Here is a 26,144-nt window from a genome sequence, read left to right as displayed (position 1 = left end):
TACACAATTCCCATCGGAAAATCCGATCGTGTAGTACGAGGCTTAAAGCGGGGGTTCACCCTATTAATAAAAAAAAAAAAAAAATGTTTTCTTCTAGCATAACATGAGGCATAGTAGCGCGAGCTACAGTATGCCTGTCTTTATTTTTTTAGTCCGGTACTCACAGTGTAATCGTAGAGACAAGATTATGACCCCCCTCGGGGAATGGGCATTCCTATGGAGAGGCAGCATGATTGACGGCCGGCTCTGGCACGTCACGCTTCTCCGGAAATACCCGAAATAGGACTTGGCGCTTCACGGCGCCTGCGCATAGTCTGTGCGCAGGCGCCGTGAAGAGCCGAGACCTGTTCCGGCTGTCTTCGGGGAGCGTGACGTGCCAGAGCCGGCCGTCAATCACCTTCCCTCTCCATAGGAACGCCCATTCCCCGCGGGGAGTCGGATAAAAAAATAAAGACAGGCATACTGTAGCTTGCGCTACTATGCCTCATTTTATGCTAAAAACATGTTAATAAGGGTGAACCACCGCTTTAAGAAAAGGATTTTATGGTGAGTACAAAAACCTATTGCTTCTTCTTTTTTTATATATATTTATGCTTTCTGGGGATCTTTGTGTTTTTTGTTCTTTTTGCTTTATATGCTTCGAAAATATATATTAAAATTATACATTATGTAAAGTCTGGTTGTGTGTGTTTGAGATGGTACTAGAGCACAGGTCTGTGATGAAACCTGTTAAATGATTGTTTATACTGTATTTACCAGGACAATAATCTTAAATTGCGACTATCAGTCACAAAGGAAATTGTAAGTGGTATTGAATAACTTACAGGAGAAACTGTGTTAACCATCTGGACATCAGTTCAAGCATATACTCAGAAAACAGGCGCACAACATAGAAGCCTGTGTATTGAAACAAATTCACGCAAACTTGATAACATTTCCAGACTGCATCTAACCACATGTACTGTAACTGTACACATTTATGAGTAGTTCCAGATCGATCACATCACTGACTTTGTAAATGTCCTGTGGTGATTGGTGGATTAAAAATTAAATTCATGGGTTCAAACCTAATAGAAAAGGGCCAGACTTTGGTTAATGGACTTTATTATACTTTGCTGTATGATTGTTATTGGTCATTTTTTGTTTGATTTTTTTTTTAAATACTAGTGCATGTTTATGCAAGTGAGAGCTGAGAACCTTTTGCCCTGGGGGGCAAGCATACCCAATTAGCCCTTACATAGAATGCTAAAACAAAAGTCTCAAAGTATACAATATTGCCAAACTGTTGGTGAGAATGTTGAAAGATTGGTTTTCCTAAAGGACATGGCTTTTCGTGACATCTCCTTTCACATATTCCATTAACTTCCTTTGTCACTCGGCATTTAGTCACATGACATCTCAGTGCTGCTAAGGAGATTGGTACTGGAAAACTTCTCTCAGCCAGGGACTATGATTGAAGGTCTGATTGGGATAATATGATGCTCACCATGTGCCACTGACTGTCTCATCATGATCAGTGGTATCTCCACTCAGGGACACCAGCCAACATATCTTAACCAGTTGCCTACCTTCGGTGTCTTACACGTGTCCATAAAACCACCTCCTCTGTACGCAAGGCATCTCCTGTACATCCAGGGGACTGCCTGGAGTTTCCTATCTCCCCTGCTCCTTCCCATGCATAGCCCCGTGACCTGGTGTCTGTAGAAAGATGTGCTCCCAACCCTATGACTGGGAGCCAGTCCTCAGCCTTCCTCATTGAATGATCACTCTGGCAGCCAATCACAGTGAGCATTCAGTGTAACATTGTAAACCAAAACAAAAGTAATACACTAGCCATCTTATCTCATCAGTTCCCTGTCAGACAGTAATGGGAGCTGCAGATAACACAGAGGAATGTTTATTGTGTGGTCCGATTTCAGCCAGATTTTTGGGCTGAATTTGGACCTGAAACAGACCAAAAGACGCACAGGGCTCCTGTGCAAATCTCACCGGTGCCGCTGCGGAGATATGTGAACCGGCTCTATAGAGAGCCGGTCACAATCTCCTGCTGTGTGAATTGGATGTGGAAAAACCTGCATTCAATTCGCACTAGTGTGAACCCAGCTTTAGTAGATCATAGGGGAGACATGTCACCAAAAATATCATCACATAGGGGACTTTTTTTGTCCCCATGTGATGAAAAAGAATATACACAAGCACAAGCGTAAACGCACTTGCCGGGAGGTGTCCATGCGTGGAAACGTCAATTGCAAAACACATATTACATATCGCCACGCACACCAGAGGGAAAGAAATAAGTCTAACACCAGACCTCCTCCGTAACACTAAACTGGTACCTATAGGGGGTGTTTAAAGCGACGCCTATAGAAAATATAGGGTACTGAGGTTTGACACCATTTTACGGGCGCACAAAAATGTAAGGTTTGGCATGTTGGGTATCTATTTACTTGTGCAACCTTGTCTTTTGTATTTTGTATATTACCTTTGCGGTAATATTGTGTGACATAAAAAATGTCACACAAACTACCACTATTTTATTCTCTAGGCCCGCTTTCAGATAATATATAATGTTTGGGGGTTTTGTGTAATCTTAGGCCTAAAATTATGTTTTAAACATATGTGCAAAAAAAAAAAGAAAAAAGGGCTCTGGCAGCAAAAGGGTTAAGAATGTTTAGGAGTTGTTCAACTTTTTAGAGTTGAACCTCTGGTGTGTGTGCTTTGTGGAGGAAAGATTGAGTAAATTCATTGTGAATTCCAGTTAACACCACAATGATCGATATACTGCAACTTCATTGCATTGTTTCATGTTTTCTAGACATTTACCCATAAACTAAAAGACTCTCAAAATGAACTTCAGGACGTGAAGTTAAAACTGCAGGGAGCTAGGACAGATTTTGCCCGACTTGAAACTTCAGTGAATTCCAAAGTAAGTTTATTGCTTTTAATTTATTTTGCCAAATATATTATATTGTTATCTTTTTAAGCACTTTGATATTGGGTGATTTCAGTCATAAGCCAAACAGCTAATAAACAGATCAATTTCTCAATTTCTAGGTATTTTGTTTCATGATTTCCTTATCTGAAAACAGGAACATTGTAAAAAAAATCTTCAAAGCAAAGTGTTGGGCCTATCTACAGTATTATGCGCACTCTGGTACTGTTGTTAACGCATGTTATGTGTGTAATCTTGCCCACACCATACCCTTTTGTGTATGTGAGTTGTGGTATGTGACAGTTTATTTTCAATGGCATCCAAACATCCATAGGCAAACTAAACAAATGCATTTGCCCCCAGCCCACTACATATGTAAAAAAAGAATGCATGTGTGGTTTTGTGGTGTCTTGTAAAAAAAAAAAAGACAGCTGTGTTACTTGGCCTGTGGATACACATTGAGCACTTATTGAAAATAGATAGGCAATGTAATATGCAATGACAAGGTTTTTTGGTTTATTTGCAAAAAACTTTAAAACACACATTTATGCTTAAAGGGGTGGTTCCCCCGAAATTCATTTTTTAAAAACAATCCTTTCTCCCGCTTAGTACATGTACAATAATGTACTCACCCGTCCCAGAAATCTAGGCGCCAGCATTCTTAATTCATCAGAAAGTAAACTTTATAAAATACAGCGATGGACATTTCCATCTTAGCTCCTGGCATTCTGAAGCCCTATGCTGGAAAGAAATAGACACGCCCAGCCCCACTCAGACAGACCAGGAAGTGCCTGCTTCACAGACCATAAAGAAAGGTAAACAAACGTTTTAAAATTTTTTGTTTGGCGAACGGTTTTTAGGCCAACTATGCCCTTGTGTTTAAGGTTAAGTTGTTAGATAGGTGGAACCTCCAGCAGCGGCGGTGCGTCCATAAAGGGTGCACGGGCGCCGCCCCCTCTCGCCTGTCACCTCTCTCTCACCATAGATAGACTCATGCATTGCATAAATCTATCTATGGTCCCTGCTGCCAACTCCTTTTCAGGTGTCCAGCCCCTTGTCGGGCGCCGGGTACCTGAATTACAGCTGCAGGGTATTTTTTGGAAGCACCTGATTAGAGCCATAAGCTCTAATTAGCGTCCAAAACGGTGAACACTGGCCCACCTCTCAGCCAATTAGGTAGTCGGGTCTGTTACCTGTCAGCTGATTGGCTTAAACGACAGGCGCTGTGATTGGACGCCGCCTATCAGGTGTCCAATTATAGGAGAGAGCAGGCATGAGAAGACATAGAGGACGCCGTCATCCGCTGCCCACCCGAGACAGGGTAAGTGCCGGGCGGGCGGAGGGCACAGTGGCAGTATTTGGGGCACAAGATCTTTTTGTGTCAGATTGATCGAGATGAACAGTGCTACAAAACAAATCTTTTTCTGCTTTTTTTTCTGGCAGTTAGCTAAATACGCCCTGCAAACCTGTCCATCAACATAGACAAACCTGCTCTTCAGTTGACTAAAGACGCCCCGCAAGCGTCCATGAAAAATAGCAGAATTTTTTTTGCAGCACTTCCCATCTTTTAAAAATTCACCTCCATCTTTGAAGCACTGCCCATTATTTAAAATTCCGCCCCCAGCATGTACAAATCTGCCACCTCATCATCATGAACACGCCTCGGCAGCACAACGCTCAATCTGACACAAACATTTCTTCCGTCGGCTATTGTGCGCAGGCGCCGTCTCCCGTCACAACAGCTGATTGTGAAATCAACTGTTGTGCTGTTCCATGTGGCGCATGCGAAGCTCGTCACGGGCACTATCCGATAGAACACTGGCACTCAATGGCGTCCTTGACAACCATCTAGGGCAGTGTTTCTCAATTCCAGTCCTCAGGCCCCCCCAACAGGTCAGGTTTTCAGGATTTCCCTCAGATGAAAAGGCTGTGGTGATTACTAAGGCAGTGAAACTGATCAAATCACCTGTGCAAAATAATGGAAATCCTGAAAACCTGACCTGTTGGGGGGGCCTGAGGACTGAAATTGAGAAACACTGATCTAGGGTGACATGTCTTGAGCATGGACAGACCAGCTCCAGGCCAAGATGGCACCAACCCACGTTGATTCTTCAAGAGCAGGAACAGTTTCCCCATAGTGTTTAACTATATAAAAACACTATAATTGATTAAAATAAACAGTTTAAACTCACATTTACAGATGCACTATTCTTGGTGCACACAGGTGATTCGCTTGAGTGGTTGGGGTCAATTTCCCCTGGAAACTCACTAAAACATCCACAGATCTTCGGCCCTGTGTCCCCAGTGGCTCACTCTCTGCTTCCCGATCGTATGCAATGACATCACAGGCTCCGCCCAACGCGTTTTGTCACTGCACACGTGACTTTATCAAGAGGTGTGAGTCTGGTGCCATTGCATAGTTATTTATAGGTATCACAGCCAATTAGAAACTGCTTGTGGTGGCCATTTTGTTGTAGTCTGTCACGGCCATTGTATTAGAGGTCATCTATATCTTTGTTAAGTAGATGTTACTCCACGAGTAGCGAGGAATACCGTATAAGGGATCAGAAACCCTTGTACCGACAGTGGAAAAGCAAATTGCTGGATTGATACCCCTAAGGGGAAGACATTACCTGACCCTTGTGTGGGTCTCCCTGGGAGGTGAGCGCATAGTGTAGGCATGTCCAAAGTCTGGCCCGCGTGCCAAATGCGGCCCCCCTGTTGATTTAATATGGCCCCCCTGGGGATCTGGATATATATGTATTGTTTGTGGCCCCAGGGCCACAAAAGATATATACCGTATTTATCAGTGCTGCCTTGGAGGGGACAGAAAGGGGGCAGAACGAGCGCCGTCAGATTACATGAAGAGAATCTCCTGTTTACTCAGCAGCGTCTCTATTGGAAATCCCGTCTCCTGGGATGCCATTGGATGACTGTTCTGTCTATCATAGGAGGCGGGACTTTGTATTAAAGAGGCCACAGAGTAAACAAGAGATTCTCCTGTTTGTAATCTGTCGGCACTTGTCCCGCCCCCCTCCCTCTGCCCTCCAAGGCTGCAGATGGGCATTGATCAGGCTGCACTGATGGCAATGGTAAGGCTGCATTTATGGCACATGTGAAGATGCATTTATGGCACATGTGAGGCTGCATTTATGGCACATGTGAGGCTGCATTTGTTGCAGTGGTAAGCCTGCACTGATTGCAATGGTTAGGCTGCATTCATGGCAATGGTGAGGCTGCATTCATGGCAATGGTGAGGCTGCATTCATGGCAACGGTGAGGCTGCATTCATGGCAACGGTGAGGCTGCATTCATGGCAATGGTGAGGCTTCATTCATGGCAATGGTGAGGCTTAATTCATGGCAATGGTGAGGCTGCATTCATGGCAATGGTGAGGTTGCATTCATGGCAATGGTAAGCCTGTGTGTGTTATACGCCGATAAATACGGTATATCCAAATAACACGCCAAGCTCATCCTTGGTCCTGAGCAGCGCCACAAAAGAAATATATACAGTATATCCAAATAAAACGCCCAAACTCATCACTTCACTACACACAGCCACAAAGGCAAGAAAATTCTTGTTGGGCCGTGTATTAGAGCTCGGACAAACACACTTAGATCGATTTTTAATCGTTAAAAGAATGTCAGGCAAAATAGTCGGCCCTCTTTGAAAAAAGTTTGGACACCCCTGGCATAGTGTGACTGGTGGAGGGCACTTTGGTGGTGCGCACAGCAGTTATTATTATCACTGGACTTTCACTATTGGATAACTAGACACTTGCACAGTGCATATACTGTAGATGAGAGCACTAATAGGATGGATTTGATGAATCGCCATATCAAGCTTATTATTTGCTTTAACTGCTACTATGTTACCTTATGGACACTGTGATTACTTTGTGTTTCAATGTTTTTATTGAAATTTTATATGTATAAAGATACAATATATCAATATCAGATATTATAATAAAATAAAAATACAAACATATATTCTTTCAATTGTCTTGGTTGTATCATGAAGTCATCATATTAGGTTATAACTCTGACTAAAGATATAACTTTAACTCTATATATGGTCTAGAGCAGTGGTCATCAACCCTGTCCTCAGGGCCCACTAACAGGCCAGGTTTGCAAGATAACTGAAATACATCACAGGTGATACCATTTGCTGCTCAGTGATTGCAGTATTCTAGTCTGCATCTCCACAAGGTAATACATAAAACCTGGCCTGTTAGTGGGCCCTGAGGACAGGGTTGATGACCACTGGTCTAAAGGACCAATTTGGTAATAATGTATTAAATTCTAAAGTGAAAATAAATTAAACAAATAAATTAATTAATTAATAGAATGAATTAAAAGAAAAAGGGGGAGAGAAAGAGAATAAAAAAAATGGGGGGTGAGGGGAAGGGTACTCTCCTATTTAAAAGAGGAATAATCAGAATCAGAACAAAATATTAAGTAGATAGATAATTAATCCAGGGTTCCTAGACTGAATTAAACCAGTCTAGCTTATCATCCTTAAGAGCAGATAAATGTTCATTAACCATTATCCAAGATAGCTTTTAATAGGTAAAATGGAATGACAGGGGATTTCCAGGATTTAGCAATAGTAACTCTTGCAGCGACAAATATGAAAGTAATCAATCTTTTCATTTCTTTTGATGTTCCCTCCACCTGGCGGCCTAGGAGTGCATTAATTGGTGATTTGATGAGATTCACTAGTGTTAGTGAATATATAAAATTATATGTTCGTATCCAGAATCTTCTTACTTTCTGACAAGTCCACCAAATATGGTACATGGTTCCTTCTGTGTTACAACCCCTAAAACAGTTTGGGGATGCACCTTGGATATATGAAGCTACACGTGTTGGAATCAAGTACCATCTCAATAAGACTTTATAATTTGCTTCTATCAAGGAGGTGTTTATAATTGATTTAGAAGCATTGCACGCTAATTTACTCCATTCTTCTATTTCCATTGAGATATCAATATCCTGTTCCCATTTTTGCATATAATATAGTTTTTGAGGGTTCAGGGAGAGGATACCATAAATCAAAGAAATATAGTTTGAGTATTTATTTATAGATCTACTAAGAATCCCTATGGAAGGGGATGTTTTTAAATCAGAAATGTGGTCTAATTTTGCTAAAAAATTATTTATAAGAGTGTAGCGATGAAATTCTGTATCAGGTAGGTTAAATCACTCTTTCAAGGTAGATTTGGACAGAGCACCATTATGGTCACATAGGTCTGCAATTCTTAATAAACCCTTATTAGTCCACCATGAAAAATCCTGTGAACGTAAACCTGGGGTGAGGGATTATTGAGTAATGGTGCCATAGGTGTATGTGACGATTTAAGTTTATACGATTTTGCTAATCTATCCCATAGTTGAAGGGAAAAAGATAATGATGGGCATAAAATATTCGGCCTATCTCTCCCTTTCAGCCACATTAGGTGACTTACGTCTGGATTTAAAGAGGATTCTAACGACATCCATAGAGCTTGCTTTGTATGGAAACAAAGTAATTGGGATAGTTGTGTTGCTTGAAAATATTTCAGTAAATTAGGCATACCTAAACCACCTCTAATTTTTGGAGTATATAAGGTTTGTTTGTTTACTCTCGATTTCTTGTTACCCCATATGTAAGTAATTAATTTGGCTTGAAATTTTTGCAAATCTTTGTTTATTATTGATATTGGAAGGCATCTGAAAAAGTATAATATTTTCGGTAGGACTATCATTTTGACTGAGTAGAGTCTACCAAACCACGATGGTGGGTTATTATACCAACATTGAAGGTTTTCTAACAATTTACTATAAAGAGGAGTGTAATTATGTTTGTAACGTGTGGTAAGAGTAGGTGTCAAGTGGATACCTAAGTAGGGCAATGTTTTATTTTTCCAATCGAAGGGGAAAGAATTACGTAAAGAATGAACAACTGTTTGTTGTAAAGAGATGTTAAGAACTTGCGTCTTAGAATGGTTTACCTGTAGTCCAGTGAAAGACATGAAATGGTGTAGTACTACATTTAGATTTAGTAAAGATGTAACAGGGGAGGAAAGGAGTAGTAGGATATCATCGGCGAATAGTGCACATTTGTGTTCGCGATCTCCACAGGAAACTCCCATTATATCTGGGTGTTCTCTAATTTTGATGGCCAATGGTTCTAATGCTAATATAAATAACAATGGAGAAAGGGGGCAGCCCTGACGGGTACCTTTGCCTATAGCTATGTTATGGGATTTATAACCTTTCACTACTACTTTAGCAGTTGGGGTATTATAAATCATTCTAAGTGTCGATATGAAGTTTGAGCCAAATCCGTATTTTTCTAATATGAAGAATAGCTATTCCCAGGATCAAATGCTTTATGTAGGTCTAAGGACATCAATAACACTCCCCTTCGTCCACCCCCGTCCCATCCGGAGTTTAAAGCAGAAATAATATCGATGATGCGTCTAGTCTGGTCCGGGGCCTGTCGATTGGGTATGAAACCGGCTTGATCTGGGTGAATATATTCAGATATGAATAAGTTCATACGAGTGGCTAAGATTTTTGTCAACAGTTTAAAGTCAACATTTATTAGTGAAATCGGACGGTAATTTGTGCAGTCACTATGGTCTTTATTTGGTTTAGGAATTACATGAATATAGGCTGCGTTCTCATGAAGTGGGAGAGGTGAACCCTTTCTCAATTCATTATAGAATTTGCAGAGATGTGGGGCTAAAATATCAGAATGTTTTCGATAATAGTGACTAGAAAAACCGTCAGGTCCTGGGGATTTGGATGGATTTCGCGATTTAATAGCTGAAATTATTTCACAGGTAGTAAACTCTTCCTCCATCAGATCTGAATGTTTATTGGATAAGGTGGGGAGGTGTAAAGTATGTAAGACATTTTCTGCTTTTGTTCTATCAATTTTTTTTGGAGCTTCATATAATTTAGAATAAAAATTATAAAATTCTTGTAAAATAAGTTGGGGGTTTTAAGTTATTTGACCATTTTGTAATCGCAATTTGGGAGGTGCAGGGTTAAATAACCTAGTGGTTAATTTTCTAGCTAATAGTCTGTTTGGTTTGTCGGTCATAGTGTAGTATTTATGTTAAGTCCAACTAATATATTTTTCTGCTCTTGTAGTTAGACTCAAATTCAGTGTTGTTCTGGCCGCATCAATTTTAGTTCTAATATCAATATGTGGGTTTTTCTTTTGTTCCCGTGTAAGATGAAGAAGTTCTTTCACTTGTTGAGCTATAGTTACATCTCGTTCTCGTTTAACCTTAGAGGCTAATTGAATACATTTTCCCCTAATATTTGCTTTATGAGCTGCCCAAATTATTGCTGGAGAGGAAATTGATGAGGAATTATTGTGAAAATATTCCTCAATGGCTTGCTCGATTTTTTTTACAATAATAGTGTCGTTTAGTAATGATTCGTTCAATCTCCATGAAGATGGATGTGATTTGGACCAGAGATTCGTTAAGGTTATTAGGACTGAGGAGTGGTCTGACCATGCTATTGGGAGTATTTTATAAGATGAGATGTATGGGAGTAAGGGGGACAGCGTAAATAAATGGTCTATTCTTAAATAAGTTTTATGGGCATGGGAATAAAACGTAAAGTCTCTAGTCATAGGGTGAGTATCTCTCCAAATTTCAATAAGGTCATAACTATGTAGTAATTTTGCTAGTGTATTACTTTGATTGTTTTTTAGTACACATAGATATCTTTTAGGTTCCCAGAAAGGGGCTTTAAAAGATATTGTATTGGTCTTAGCAGATTGTAATTTATACAGTATATTAGTCATTATTTTGCACAGATGTTATCTATATCTATTTTAAAATAGAAGGCGCATTTCAATGATTTGAAAAGTTACATAGGATTTAAAGGGGAATAATTTGAATGAATTTTTGTCCTGCTGAAAAGGTGTGTTCTAGAGCTGCAAACGGGCGCCAGTGTGAAAAGGCCCTAAAGGGCACACGTGCATGCTGTCCTTAAAATTGCCAGTCACATAAACACATGGCTTTTGCTTTAGAAAAAAGATATTACTGCTATTAATTAATCCTTATAATACTGATCCCACTGGGGACTTTTTAGGTATTTATGTTCCGCTTGTAGAAGGCTGGACTGTAAAACAGTTGTTCTTCAACTATAAACCATATCTCCTTTCTTAATTATCTATCCGTGCAGGAAAAAGAAAGCAGAGACCTTCTTGAAAATTTTCGTAAATCCTCATCACAGGCAGAAATATGGGAGAATAAGTTTTACCAGCTTGAAAAGGAATTTAGTTCTGTCAAATTAGACCTTCTTAATGCAGAATCTGAGCGACGGAAATTTAAAGAGAGAGTCGATTCCTTAGGAATGGAAGTTGAACAGGTAAGAAGCATATGATAGCATATGATATTTAGTTTTTGTTATTCACAATGTAACTTGTTAAATGTTTTTTTTTTTGCCTCACGAAGGTGGAAGTTTAGTTTTCCTTGTGCATTCCTTGGAACTAGCTCACTTGTTAAAGTTTAACGCTGAAATTTAGGTATGGCAGTTTTAAAATAGTTACCGTAGCCCATCTTGGACCAATTTAAGTGTATATGTGCCATACCTGTTGAATTTCCATGGTGTAGTTATACCTCATCCTTATTTGAGGATTTGGTAGAGGAGGATTCACAGCCTACGGACATAACTCCAAAACCTAAGGACACCATCTCAGTCCTTATTAACGCAGTCCAGACATGCCTAGGTTTGGCATGCATCGGTTACACCTATAGGCCCAGATTCACAAAGGAGATACGACGGAGTATCTCAGATACGCCGTCGTATCTCTCAGAGTATCTATGCGACTGATTCATAGAACCAGTTACGCATAGATATCCCTAAGACCCGACAGGTGTAATTGTTTTACACTGTCGGATCTTAGGATGCAGTACCGCGGCCGCCCTTCGAGGGGAGTTCGCGTCGTAAACCAGCGTCGGGTATGCAACTTAGGAGTTACGGCGATCCACAAAGTTTTTTCGCGTTCGCTACGTTGCCGCTAGTCTAGTTTACCGTCGCAAAGTTAGTCATCGTTTTTGGTGCCTTCACTTTACACAGCACACGTATGTGCTGTATAAAGTATGGCCGTCGTTCCCGCGTCGAAATTTAAAAATTCACGTCGTTTGCGTAAGACGTCTGGGAATACGGAAGTACGCTACGCACGTCACCGATCAAAAAAATTATGTCACTTCGCGCAAAGCACGGCGGGAAATTCAAAAGGGAGCATGCGCAGTAGGTCCGGCGCGGGAGCGCGCCTAAATTTAATGGCACACGCCCCTTTGAATTACGCGGGCTTACGCCGGAGGCCGCCGGCGTAGGTTTTCATTGCAAGTGCTTTGTGAATCAGGCACTTGCGATGAAAACTTGCGGTGGTGTAACGTATCTACGATACGTTACGCCGCCGCAGTTCTACGTGAATCTGGCCCAAAGTGACTAACCTGGGTTCTCTGAAGAGCCCTTAACTTGTAAAGTTTTTTTCAATGCAATTTCTATTTTGATCCTGGTCCTGTATGGTGATTGACATAACCTGCAAAAGGTTGCTCTCATTTCATGTCTTATCAAATTTCTGACTGTCCCTGTTAAGGACATCGCTGCATTTAAAGACCCAGTAAATAAAAGGCTAAAGGCCTTTTTTAAAGCCTTATTCTCCCTCCAGGTCCTGCAAACTGCCATTGTGACTATATTCATCTGCCAGACCTTAGATAATTAGTCCAAATTTATGTCCCAGGAATGCCTGTACAACTTGTTTATGGAAGACACCAGAGGAAAAAAATTCCTTTTTGCAGCAGTAATAGAAGGAAAATTCTCTATCTGGGAAACACTCACAATGAGAAAGCACCCACTTCTGGGTGGATGTCTGTTAGCCTTTTCAGCCATCTTGTCCCAGAACATTTGAGACGCTTGGATCCAGAACATTGTATCCATGGTCTACAGACTGAAAATTTGATCTTTCACCCTACTTTATGTCGTCAAAAGTTGCTAACATCCCTGCAAAGACTGACATACCTTCTTGCTGCTCTAGCACAGCTCCTCTCTCAAGAAGACATCACCACTGTCCAAGAAAAGGAATAGTCTTAAGGTTTGTATTCTAAGATTGCTTCTAAAAGTAGACAGTGGCATCTATCCAATAATGTATATAAAGGTCCCCAACACCTTCTTCCAGGTACAAAAATTTTGCATGGAATCTTGCTGTGGGAACTAAACAGTACCAATTTGTTCCCCTTCCCTTTAGCCTGTCTGCTGCACCTTTACTTTAATGGCATCCTCATAGTGGGATATCTGGATGACCTGTCAACTGAGAAACTGTGGACCCTACAGAGATTTTGGTGAATCCTAAATCCCAAGAAATCATTGCTGTGTACGGTTATCCCTTGGAGTATCTGGGCTTAATCTTAGACACAGTCCTCTCAAAGGTTGTGCACAAACTCTAGTCTTTCTACTCCAACATTCAGGCTCTCCAGGAGCCATCAAACCCTCCATCTTTTGAGGCAGTTTCATATATACAATATCTCACAAAAGTAGTGATTGTACAGCTTGTAAACTTGTACAACTGTAAATTTGCTGTCCTCTCAAAATAACTCAACACACAGCCATTAATGTCTAAACCCCTGGCATAAAAGTGAGTAAACCCCTTAGCGAAAATGTACAAATTGGGCACAATTAACCATTTTCCCTTCCTGGTGTCATGTGACTCATTAGTGTTACAAGATCTCAGGTATGAATTGGGAGCAGGTGTGTTAAATTTGGTGTTATCGCTCTCATTTTCTCATACTGGTCACTGAAAGTTCAACATGGCAAAGAACTCTCTGAGGATCTGAAAAAAAAAATACTTTTTGCTCTACATAAAGATGGCCTAGGCTATAAGAAGATTGCCAAGACACTGAAACTGAGCTGCAGCACAGTGTCCAAGACCATACAACAGTTTAACAGGACAGGTTTGACTCAGAACAGGCCTCGACCAAAAGGGTTGGTCTTTGGGAAATAAACATATGAGTGCTGCCAGCATTGCTATAGAGGTTGAAGATGGTGTCAAGCATGTGTGGCAGCAACCAGGTGAGGAGTACAAAGACAAGCGTGTCTTGCCTAAAGTCAAGCATGGTGATGGGAGTGTCATGGTCTGGGGCTGCATAAGTGTTTCCGCCACTGGGGAGCTACAGTTCATTGAGGGAAACATGAATGCCAACATGTACTGTGACATACTGAAGCAGAGCATGATCCCCTCCTTTCAGGGACTTGGCCACAGGGCAGTATTCCAACATAACGACCCCAAACACACCTCCAAGACGACCACTGCCTTGCTAAAGAAGCTGAGGGTAAAGGTGATGGACTGGCCAAGCATGTCTCCAGACCTAAACCCCATTGAGCATCTGTGGGCATCCTCAAACGGAAGGTGGAGGAGCACAAGGTCTCTAACATCCACCATCTCCGTGATGTCGTCATGGAGGAGCAGAAGAGGACTCCAGTGGCAACCTTTGAACCTCTGGTGAACTCCATGCCCAAGAGGGTTAAGGCAGTGCTGGAAAATAATGGTGGCCACACAAAATATTGACACTTTGGGCCCAATTTGGACATTCTCACTTAGGTGTGTACTCACATTAAATTTACACTGTTATACAAGCTGTACACTCACTACTTTACATTGTAACAAAGTGCAATTTCTTTTGTGTTGTCACATGAAAAGGTATAATAGAATATTTCCAAAAATGTGAAAGTTTTAATCAAGACCATTACAACTCTACATTCTGGCAGTGTGGGGCAAGAGACGGCAGTCTCTGGATTATCCCATTCACCTGACCAGCAGGACTGGGCTTGCCCTGGAGTGGAGGATCACAAGATTGGTGCTGGAACTAAGAAAATGTGTCCTCCCAATGGTTTGGAAGGTGCTTAGGATGGATTCCAGCCTATCAAGCTGGGGGAGAGTCCCAGGTACCCTCTCAGTAAAGAGGACTTGGACACTGGAAGAAGCTAGGCTCCCGAACAATATTCTGTAACCCAGGGGGATTTTTTTATCTGTTTAAGACTGGACCTCTTGTACTGCAAGGTCACTGGACCAGAATTCAATCAGATAATGCCACAGCAGTGGCTTACATCAGGGAGGCACCAGAAGTCTCCCAGCTCAAAGAGAAGCATATCTGTTTTGGGCAGAACATCACATTCCAGACCTTCACATCCCAGTTATGTAAAACTGGCAGGCAGACAGGCTTAGTCAGTCATTAATGGTTGGACTCCGGAGAATAGTTTCTTCACCCTGAGGTGTTTCCAGTCCTCTGTCCCAGATAGGGGATGCCAGATGGTGACTTCCCAGCTTCCAGGTTCAACAACAAACTCAGCAGTTTTTTTTTTCCAGATCCACAGATCCTCTAGCTTTTGCAGTGGATGCTCTGGTGACTCCTCAGAATCGAGATGGAGGGCAATCCAGTGATTCTCATCACACCAAACTCACCCAGTATGACTTGGTACTCAAACCTCAGCAGAGTGTCTGTGGACCCTCCCAGATATTCTCAATCTTCTTTTCAGTCGGTTTGCCATTCAGTCACTGTTTTTATTAACTTGGCTGTGGAAGCCCAGATCCTAAAGGAGAAATGAATCATAGTTATTCATCTCTACACATTTAAAAGCTAAGAAAATAGACTTTATGCAAAGTCTTCCATCACACTTGACAAACATTATTCTCTTAGGCCTCATACACACGACCGTTTTCCTCGATAGAATCCATCAAGAAACTTGGTGGCAGAGCTTTTTTGCCGAGGAAATCGGTCGTGTGTACGTTTTTCATCGAGGAAACTGTCGAGGAACTCGTCGAGGAAAAATGAGAACAAGTTCTCTTTTTCCTCAACGGGAGTCTCAATTTCATCGTCGTATTCCTCGTCGGGCTGATGCTAAGAAACCCACGCATGCTCAGAATAAAGTATGAGAAGGGAGCGCACCTTCGGTAAAAGTAGCGTTTGTAATGGAGATAACCCTTTTTTCACGCTGTAACAGACTGAAAAGTGCAAATCGTCTCTTACCAAACTTTTACTTAACACGCAGTAACATGAGATTAGCAAAAGCAGCCCCATGGGTTGTGCCAGTGGAATCGAACTTCCCCTGCCATTGTATGTGTTGTACGTCACCGCGTTTGAGAACGAGGAGATTTTGTCTTGACGTGTGTACGCAAAGCAAGCTTGTCAAGTTCCTCGACAAGCCTAACAAGGAACTCGTCGAGGAAAACGATGTATCTTTTCCGACGAGTTCCTCGGTCGTGTGTACGAGGCCAACGCGTGAGACTAAATGTGAAATTTTATCCCAGGAAGTTCTCTGTGGAAAGAATAATGTATTTTCCCCAGTCCGGTCTGGATAAGCATTTGGCTTTGAGTACTATCAAGGTTCAGATCTCTATTATGGTCTTTGTAAAGGTTGTCGTTCATGTCCACCTGTCTGTTCCTCAGTTACTCTGTGGGATCTCAACCAGTTTCTATTGGCTCCACGACTACTCTTTAACCTATTAGGGATATTCCAGTGTCTAGCCTTATCCGCAAGGTTGCCTTCCTCGTTGCCTTCAGTTCTGTGAGTCTCTAACTTGCCGACCTTAAAGTGGTTCTAAAGGCAGAAGGTTTTTATCTTAATGCATTCTATGCATTAAGATAAAAAACCTTCTGTGTGCAGCAGCCCCCCGAATAATCAACTGAGCCCCATCTTAATCCATCGATGTTGCCAGCTGACCGGGCTCTCTCCCTCATTGTGTGAGACAGTAGCAGGCACCATTGGCTTTCGTTGCTGTCAATCAAGGTCAGTGAGCCAATGAGCATAGAGCAGGTAAGTATAACATGTTTGTTATTTTTAAACAAACAAAAAAAACATGGATTCTTCCTTTCCCCTAACCAGAACATTTTTTCTGCAATCTCTCTGTCCTGCTCCTAACATCCTAAGGATATTTTGCTTAGTCTGCATGTGGTATGCATTGTTTGAATTTCATGCTCAGCTACAGCAGCTTCTGGCAGTCTAACTCTCTGTAATTCCAGGGTACAGCCTACTACACCTTCCAGTATTGCTAGATAGATTAGACAGCTCATCATTCAAACTCATGACCTAGAAGGCTAGGCCCCAGTTTCTTGGTCAAAGTGCACTCCACTAGACTGTTTAGCACATGGGTTTTTCAGCAACAAGCATGTGTTTCTCAGATTTGCAAGACTGCCACCTGGTCTTCTGTTTACATGTTCGTTACATTTTCAGACCTGCTGCTGTCAAGTTACCTCTGTTAACCTGTTTAGTTTTGTGGACCTTTTGCCCACCCCTAAAGATAAGATTTTTGACTTCATGTAAAATCGTTTTCTTGACACAGGTCCCTCCCCTCTGTTCTTATGATCCACTCTTATCATTGCTTGCTAACAAAAATGAGGGATGCCCATAATGGTAGGGGCTATGCGGGAAAGTCCTTTGTTTTGCCAATGTTCTATCTCTTGAAGGCAGCAGCATAACTTAAAGCGGAGTTCCACCCAAAAGTGAAACTTCCGCTTTAAGGACTTCTGACCCCCTGACATGCCACATTTAGCTTGTCATTTTTTTTGGGGGGGGGGTACCTCGTTTTGACAGGTACCCAGCTCCCACTTTCGCTCAGGGCACCGCGGCGCCATGAGAGGAAGTTTTCCTCTCCCCTCCCTCCCTGCAATCTTCTGGAACAGGTCCCAGAAGATTGCCCGGCCATTCAGGACGTACAGCGCGGCTCACATATGTGCAATATGCACCTGGCTGTGAACCTGCAAGCTGTCACAGCTGGGTGCCAACACTTGCAACACAGCGCCGAGGAGAGGGAGAGAAGCAAGGCTTTGGGCGGCCGTATCGCTGGACCGTGGGACAGGTGAGTATGTTTTTATTAAAAGGCAGCAGCTACACTTTTTGTAGCTGCTGACTTTTAATAAACACAGAAACGGCTGGAATTTCTCTTTAATGTACCTGAATTTTGTGCTCCAAAATGTACATTAAGGGTCCTTTCAGACGTCCTTTCAGTTTGTCCTGTCCGCTCCGTCGGCTCAGCAGGAATCCCCGTCTGCATGGAAGAAAAATACGGTTTTCTTCCATCCGAAAACCGGATCCCGACGGACGCGGACGCTATCGGATGCTCCATCCGCTAACGGACGCGTTCCCATAGGGATTTATTACAAGTCCGTTAACGGACTTGTAATGAACGGACAGGCGGAACGGACATGTGAAAGGGGCCTAAGTCAAAAATCCTGTTTTTATGCCAGCTATTAAATGTGCTGTTTTGAAATAGATTGGTTTCTAGAGAATTTGCTGCCCAAAAAAATCACTCTCAATTCAGGTACACTATTGTTTATTAGTCTTTGTGTGTAAAATCTACTTTTATTTACAATGTCAGAAAAGGGTAGTAGACATTTCACATAATGTAATAAGTTGCACATTTGATACAGCTTTTCAAAACAGAAATAAGAAATATAGGATACCATAGAATGGCCTTATTATAGGGTTAGGACAAAGAAAGGATTTGAAGGTGGATGATCCCACCAAAACTTCTTAGGGTAAATGAGGAAAAGGGGAGGGAATCTAGTAGGAAAAGAGATATAGGTAGAATAAATAGGAAATAAATATTTACAGCGGACACACTTCCCCCTATAGTGCTAGAAGGTTTTGATCTTGGGAAGAAACCTGGAGCTCTAGGGCTTCCAGATGCACAGGATTGTATCAATTTTGGCAGTCAATTTGTCTTAAATCTTTTTGTGCCACATGATGGAATTCATTCTTGACATAGTTCAGCCAGGGAGAGGGTAGGCGATTTCCAGGCCTTAGCGACTATATGCTTATCTGCTATCAGAATGTGGAGAAATAGTTTGAATTTTTTTTTGGGAAGACCTGGAGGTTTAAGATTTAAGCGAGCACGTTGCGCTAAGAAAAGATTCGAAGAGTCTAATAGTTCAAAGTTCATCTAAAACACTTGCTCTCAAAATTGCAATGTTGCTGGACAGGTCCACCATTTGTGAAGAAGGTTCCCATTTGACCACACCAACTAAAATACTGTGGTTGTTACCCCACTTACAATCAGAAGTGCCTACCACAAATATGATCCAAGTGCTAACGAAAAAAGCTTTCAGAAGCAGATTTCACTACTATATTACTATAATAGCAAAGTCTTTTTGTGGAAAGTATGTGGACCAAAGTACACAAAGGAGCTATGATTACCACCATTCATGCACATTTATTTTGTCTGGCAAATGAGATGACACTTCTAAATATTTGTTTTGTGTGTGATATATATACTGTATATACGTGTGTGTAAATTTTTATTTATACATATTTTGTTTTTCATCATCAGCATATTACCTCAGAGCAGTCCTACAAATCTCAATTAAGCAACATAACCAAATCAGCAGCAAGAATGGAGGAAGAGCTGCGGCAGGTCAAAGCAGAAAAGGCTTCAGCCCTCAATGACCTAGCCACTACACGAGAGCTTTGTGTTAAATTAGATTCTGGGAAAGAGTTTATAAACCGTCAGCTCCATGCCAAAACCCAAGATGTGGAGAAGGTATGTTACCCTGTAGAATATAAATGAAAATATGTGCGGGCAAGGCACAGGTTCCTATTAAGGCCAACGTTTTGTATATATAAGCAATGGTCCTAGTAAAAGCAACCTCTGTTTCAATAGTTTTAGAAGTCGTGTGCAATCTGTGGTAGTTATAGGCTTTAGTAGGAAAATCAACACAGAAATATGGTTTTAATTAGAAGTAGTGGACATGCAAGTATTGAATGCAGTTCAATGGAGATATTTGACATGTTCATCATTGTATTTTTATGCATTCAATTGCTCTTGATGGGCAACCACTGTAGACAAAAGAAGGCAACAAAATGGCTTTTTGTTGGTTTCTTCTATGGGGTTTTCAGGCAGAAAGTCAGCTGTATGTCTGAAAAAATATTGCTTTCCACTATGCCTTTTTTGTTCCAATGGTTTCAGACTTTTTAGGTTACATTCCTGTGATTGCAGCTTATAAATTCAAGTAGAAATCCCAACTATTTTCATGTGGCTGGTTTACAACTAAGCACCACATAGCACATTTAAAAAAAATACATGCAGTATTTCTGTGTTTTAACACACATTAACCACTTACCCCCCGGACCATATTGCTGCCCAAAGACCAGAGTACTTTTTGCGATTCGGGACTGCGTCGCTTTAACTGACAATTGTGCGGTCGTGCGACGTGGCTCCCAAACAAAATTGGCGTCCTTTTTTTCCCACAAATAGAGCTTACTTTTGGTGGTATTTGATCACCTCTGCGGTTTTTAGTTTTTGCGCTATAAACAAAAATAGAGAGCCAATTTTGAAAAAAATGAATATTTTTTACATTTTGCTATAATAAATATTCCCCAAAAATATATAAAAAAACATTTTTTTTCAGTTTAGGCTGATACGTTTTCTTCTACATATTTTTCGTAAAAAAAAAATCGCAATAAGCGTTTATTGATTGGTTTGCGCAAAAGTTATAGCGTTTACAAAATAGGGGGTATTTTTATTTCATTTTTATTATATTTTTTTTACTAGTAATGGCGGCGATCAGCGATTTTTTTTTCGGTATTGCGACATTATGGCGGACACTTCGGACACTTTTGACACATTTTTGGGACCATTGGCATTTTTATAGCGATCAGTGCTATAAAAATGCATTGGATTACTATAAAAATGCCACTGGCAGTGAAGGGGTTAACACTAGGGGGTGGGGAAGGGGTTAAGTATGCCTGGGTGTGTTCCTACTGTGGGGGGGGGGGTGGCCTCACTAGGGGCAACACTGATCCTCGGTTCATACATTGTATGAACCGAAGATCAGCATTTCCCCTGCTGACAGGACCGGGAGCTGTGTGTTTACACACACAGCTCCCGGTCCCCGCTCTGTAACGAGCGATCGCGTGTGCCCGGCGGCGATCGCGCCTGCCGGGCACGGGAGTCGGGGGCGCGCGCCCCTAGTGGCGGCTGGGAGAGAGGACGTCATATTACGTGCTCTCGCCCAGCAGAGCCACCTTGTGGACGTATATCGATGGTGCGCGGTCGGCAAGTGGTTAAGCAAAATCTTTTAAATAAACAATAAGCACATATCCAAGCATAATGCTTTTCTACGTGTTAATAGGTATACATATTTTGTTTTTGAGAAGTGACAATTTCTATTGTTATTAGTATTTCAAGATAAAACAAAGAAGGTACGAGACATTCAGATTGGTAAAAGACAAAAAGTGGCAGTATACAGATTATAAAATAAACAAGCACCGATAGGGTAATTGGACCACAAAACAAGATACAAAATATATTATCACCTAACAAAGTGGTGGCATAATAAGATCAACAAACTGGCTTCCAGTAGAATAAAGAAAAATTACGTTAGCTCAACTAGATCCTATCTGCGCTAAGGTGTGCACCCAGATGTCAAAATGCACTATACTATACACAAAGGAAAGATAAAAGAGTGTAAGAGGGAGAAAGGAAAAAAGAAAAGGAAGAGGAGGTTAATGTAGAGTATCCACCTGTGTCAGAGCTCTACCCATATCAGAAGCCACCATCCAAGCATGCCGTTACACTGCCAGGAATATGTCAGACTGGAGGAGCTTCTAAAAGGTCCCATTGTTCCCAATGGGCATACAGTGAGTCTATTAAGGAGGCAGTCAGGTGTTCCATCTGCTTTACATCTCGTGTCCTAGAGTGCAATTCAAACAAAGAGGGGGGTTCCAATTTCTTCCATGTTCAGAGCAACCAAGCATCATGCTGCAGTCAGCACCTGCGCAAGTTTTTTTTTAGACAATTTAGAGAAGAAATTAGCTAGGAGACTGTTTTGCTTTCGTCTATCTATTAAAGGTTCTTTGGGTAAAACCAAGGAAGCTTAGACTTCTGTAGTGTATCAATGCTTTACTAAACAGAAAAGCTACACATACAACTGTTGGATACACAATTCAACACAATTAATAGCTAACAAAATATGCCTACAACATGCACAAGCTCATTATCCTTTCTAGAAAAATATAAGCATGTATAATATATAGAGATATATATATATCTTGTAACATGGGGGACCATTAGCTCTCGTGGTAGATGCTTTTGTCAGTGATTCAAGCCAGTCAGGAACTGTATTTTAGGGCATGGTAGCCCATTTTTATTAAAAAGACAAATAAAAGTCTGTAACATAACATTTTCCCACGCAGGGTTCTTCTCCAGCAAATACACACAATGGAAAATTCTAGCCCACCTGGCTCTCTTTACTTCTGCTCTTTATCCTGGTCACACAGACCACAGGATTCTTCAATGTGGACGGCTTCACTTTAGCGCCCACAGCTCTGCTCTGGCCTTAGTCCTCAGGATGTTTCACTGCTTCTTGCAGTCACACATGTTCTGGCTGCCTTGAAGCCCCTCTGACTCCTGGAGACCTCCTGTCTCTCTGGGTGTGCCATGGGGTATTCCCATACTCTCATTATAAGGGCTGTGCTCACCTGAGCACACACCCTGCTGGTCAGTTACAAAATCTGGACACAGGGTTGGAGATCCCGTCCCACCCAAGACACCATGGAATCTCCAAAGTAACAGAGCCCCATGACGGAATACCAAAACCTCGAAAAAGCAGTTTTCTCCAGTCTACATCTATGCTCTGCCGTCTTGCACCAAGCAAATGTGCACACCATGTGTCCCACAAACTACCAATTTTACAGTGACAGCATCTCCTACTGTCACTATATATAATATAACATAACAAGTTACTTAACTTAGGGGTCAAGATGTAATGCCCTTTATCATTCTTTTCCCAGAATCCAACTCAAAACGTCTTCAAAGTTCTCGAGCTTCCTGCACATGTCTTGCCTCTTCGTCCTTCCAAACACACTTCTTTGTCTCTCCACATGCTTGTATCAAAACATAATCTCCTCCCCCCAACTTCTTGCTGCATACTTCCTCTCTACCAGTCCAACTGGTACATTTACATATCAATGGAGAGAGCATTAGCTTGTAACAACACATGCCTTAAAATCTAACTCCATATTATTGCAATAAAGTCACTATAGCCATGGCAACACAGGGACCCAGGAGGAAGGCTTTGGGATTGAAAGGAACACAGGGTTCAAAGAGTAGGGAGTGGACCATCTGCCTGTAATGGACAATTATTGGGCAGGACCAATAGATGTGGTGCAATGTGTCTGGATCTTGCTTGCATCACCAGCAATGGCGGTCAGCAGACAGATATATGGAGTGGAGCAGGTCTGTGATTTGGTACCAATGATAGAGACTGTATACTGATTTTCCTTGTACAAGGTACAGCCAGAGCTCTTGGATGCCTGTGGCCAAATAATTTGCCCATGTCTTTGAAGACAGCTCCTCCCCCAAGGCCTGTTCCCATTTTTGCATATAGGCATGCAGAGGTGATGTAAGGTCAGTAACAAGAAGTTTATATATGCAGAAGATCATGCCCTTAGAGGATGGGTCTTCAATAAAAAAATTCTAAAACTCTGTCAAATTAGAAAATTGTAGGTTGGGCGTAAAAGATTGAGCATAATGTCGTATTTGTAGATAACTAAAGAAAGCTTGCCTTGGTAGGGCGTAAACATCCTGTAAATCCTGGAAGGTCCACAATATTCTAGTTCTAACATCCACCAACTGGCCAAAATGAAACAAGACCTTTTCCATCCAAAAGCAAGACCTCTGGTCAAACTATGTGGGACATTAGACATAAACAGAAAGGAAGTTTCTAGGGAAATGTTGAAGGTAAGTGGGTAGAGCAGCTTGGCACACTGCCAAAGCATACGCAGGAGCAATATAGGTCAATCAGGGGATCATTACTCCAGTTCAGATGGACAAGAGTCGGCCATAGTTTCTTGACCTCTGTTCAGCGATTGTAAGCATGGCGGGTATACCAAGAGGCGAGAGAGTGTAGCTGGGTTGCCAAGTAATACGTTTGGGAATGCAAGGCTGCCTTGATGCTGGGGAGTGTAAAGAACGGATTTGGGCGTACATATTTTTAAGAGAATATTGCTTATTTTATTAACTGGTCTATGGAAATTATGTAATCTGTTCATAATTAAGGTTATCTACAAATGAATGATCCGCGTTTAAATTTTGTATGGGCACTTCAATGCTGACAGCATCTGATAGGATGTAGTCACTGTTCGGCCAACAATTTTCCACCTGGTTCCTTTGATTGTTCACTCAAAGTTTGTCAGTGGTGCCATCAAGTCCATCCAAACAGGAATCCCCCGAAATTCCAGATGTGTATAGCCAGCTAAGTCACATGGTTTCTGTCTACATTATTACTTCAGAGTCTATTGTTTTTGGTTAGCAGTAAGAAAATATGCTCTTGTGTACGATCTATATACAGATAATTAAAGCTATAAAAGTCCCAGACCTGGAATAAAAATGTAACAAGCAAAGTCAGAGCAAAGTCAAAACTTTTTGTTTGCATGCATGTTCCAGATCAGAAGCCTTTAGACCAGTAAAGCAATATTTATACCAAACCTAGAGTTTTTACATGGGTAGGTCAGCTGTGGTAGCCTACATATGCTCTGATGACATGTTCCTTTGCTGCATTAACACACAATGATAAGATTGGTCACATTAAAGTGAAACTCCAGGCATACAACTAAATACTCGGTTGAAATACGTATGAAAACATTTTTGTTATACAACTCTGTCACATACGACATCCAGGTATAGGATTTCATTTATCTGAACTGCAATAAAACACCAAGATTCTGGTCCTGCACTTTTCCTGTTCTTTGCTTCGACAATGATGGAGATAGGCACACTAGAACGTGTACAACAGAGCACTGATTGGTGCAGGGTGTTGTTGTGCCCTATTCAAGTCTAAATGCTGCTTTACATTAGACTATAAGAATATAAAGATATAAACATATCCAGGTATGTAAAAACATTTTTAAATAAAAGCATAAGTAAGATAGATTTGCCATAGGTTGATTTCCCTGGCTTATATATCTAATATCTAACAAATAGAATACCTTCCAGGTGTATCAGACAACAGGTATGCAAAGTATTACAGTTTGTTTTCTTTGAACAGCAGCTACAAACTGAAAGGGTAGGTTCACACTTTGCTGCTGGGGTACATTGTGTCAACAGATGTACATTAATGCACTTTTTTTTGATTTGTTAATGTGTGCTGCATTATGCAGACCATTGAAAATTAAAGGGCTGGCAGTGTACCTCAAAGAGCCTAAAAACAGACCTACACCTATTCAGAGTGCTGCACTGAATGTTTTTGTGTTGCATTGTGCTGCAGTCCATATCCGTTGGCAATATGCATTAGGGAGCTATTCAGAATGAATGACTTTCCATTGCACAAACTCAAGTAGCATTAATTTGGGGTGACATTAATCTGCTTGTTACCACAACACAGTAGTTTGAACTGAGCCTATGACATTGAAAACCGTATGTTTTTTTTTTTTATTAAATATGCCTCAAATGTATTTAGCTAATTCAATTGGGCTTTAAAAGGAACTTAAAGAATATATAAATGTGTGAATAGAAAGGTGTTTTTTTGTTTTGTTTTTTATTGCAGAAGAGACATACTATGTTTCTTCTTCAATTAAAGATTCATACATTCACCCTCACAAGCTCCTTGCATTCTACACTGAGCTGTACAGCTTAGTATACAGTCCCGGCGCATTCCAGGATGAATAAATTCCTGTGTGTATGCCTGGTAGTTATGTTAACCCAGCCAGGCCAATCAAGATGATTTGAAGGTCAAGAAGATGTTGGCACTGGCGAGGGACTGTGTGGAGTAGAGGTGAGTATAGTTCTGCTTTAAGTAAACCTATCATCCTGTTCATACACTGACCTCTCCTGTGCCAGTATCCTGTTTGCCCAAGACTAATCTTTGCTAAGAGATACCAGTGCCAGAATCTGCTACTTCATTTTAAAGTTTATTTTTTATAATATCTTATGGTAAGACAGACCAAAGGTAACTGATAAGCCCTTTCTCTAGTACTTCTAAAGTACAGAAGGTATTTAAATGCCATCATTTCCAATGCAAATGCAAAAACCAGGGAATGTATTGCTTACCTTAAGATTCTGGGCAGAGTACTGCAAATAATTACTTTATGGCAAACTGCATCCAGTACTGCTGGGGAGAAGTGTAGCTGTATCCTAAATATACAGTCATTTATTACCATTTGCATAGGCAGTTAAAGAATGCTTTACAGACTATGAGCAGTGC

The 26,144-nt window shown here is 41.3% G+C and overlaps 1 protein-coding gene across 2 annotated transcripts in view; it reads left to right on the top strand.

The window, feature by feature from the left end:
* The window catches only part of TSGA10 (testis specific 10), a 100,173-nt gene that overhangs the window by 56,986 nt on the left and 17,043 nt on the right, over positions 1–26,144 (top strand). For both annotated transcript variants that reach the window (XM_040336342.1, XM_040336343.1), the window contains exons 14-16: positions 2,816–2,926; positions 11,128–11,313; positions 19,274–19,483. In XM_040336342.1, coding sequence (XP_040192276.1) covers positions 2,816–2,926; positions 11,128–11,313; positions 19,274–19,483 — 507 coding nt within the window. The remainder of the gene's footprint in view (positions 1–2,815; positions 2,927–11,127; positions 11,314–19,273; positions 19,484–26,144) is intronic.

This window comes from Rana temporaria, chromosome 2, assembly GCF_905171775.1.
Source record: "Rana temporaria chromosome 2, aRanTem1.1, whole genome shotgun sequence".
NCBI classification, from domain to species: Eukaryota; Metazoa; Chordata; class Amphibia; order Anura; family Ranidae; genus Rana; species Rana temporaria.
Note: the sequence above shows the minus strand (reverse complement) of the source record. Positions and strands in the feature narration are given on the sequence as shown.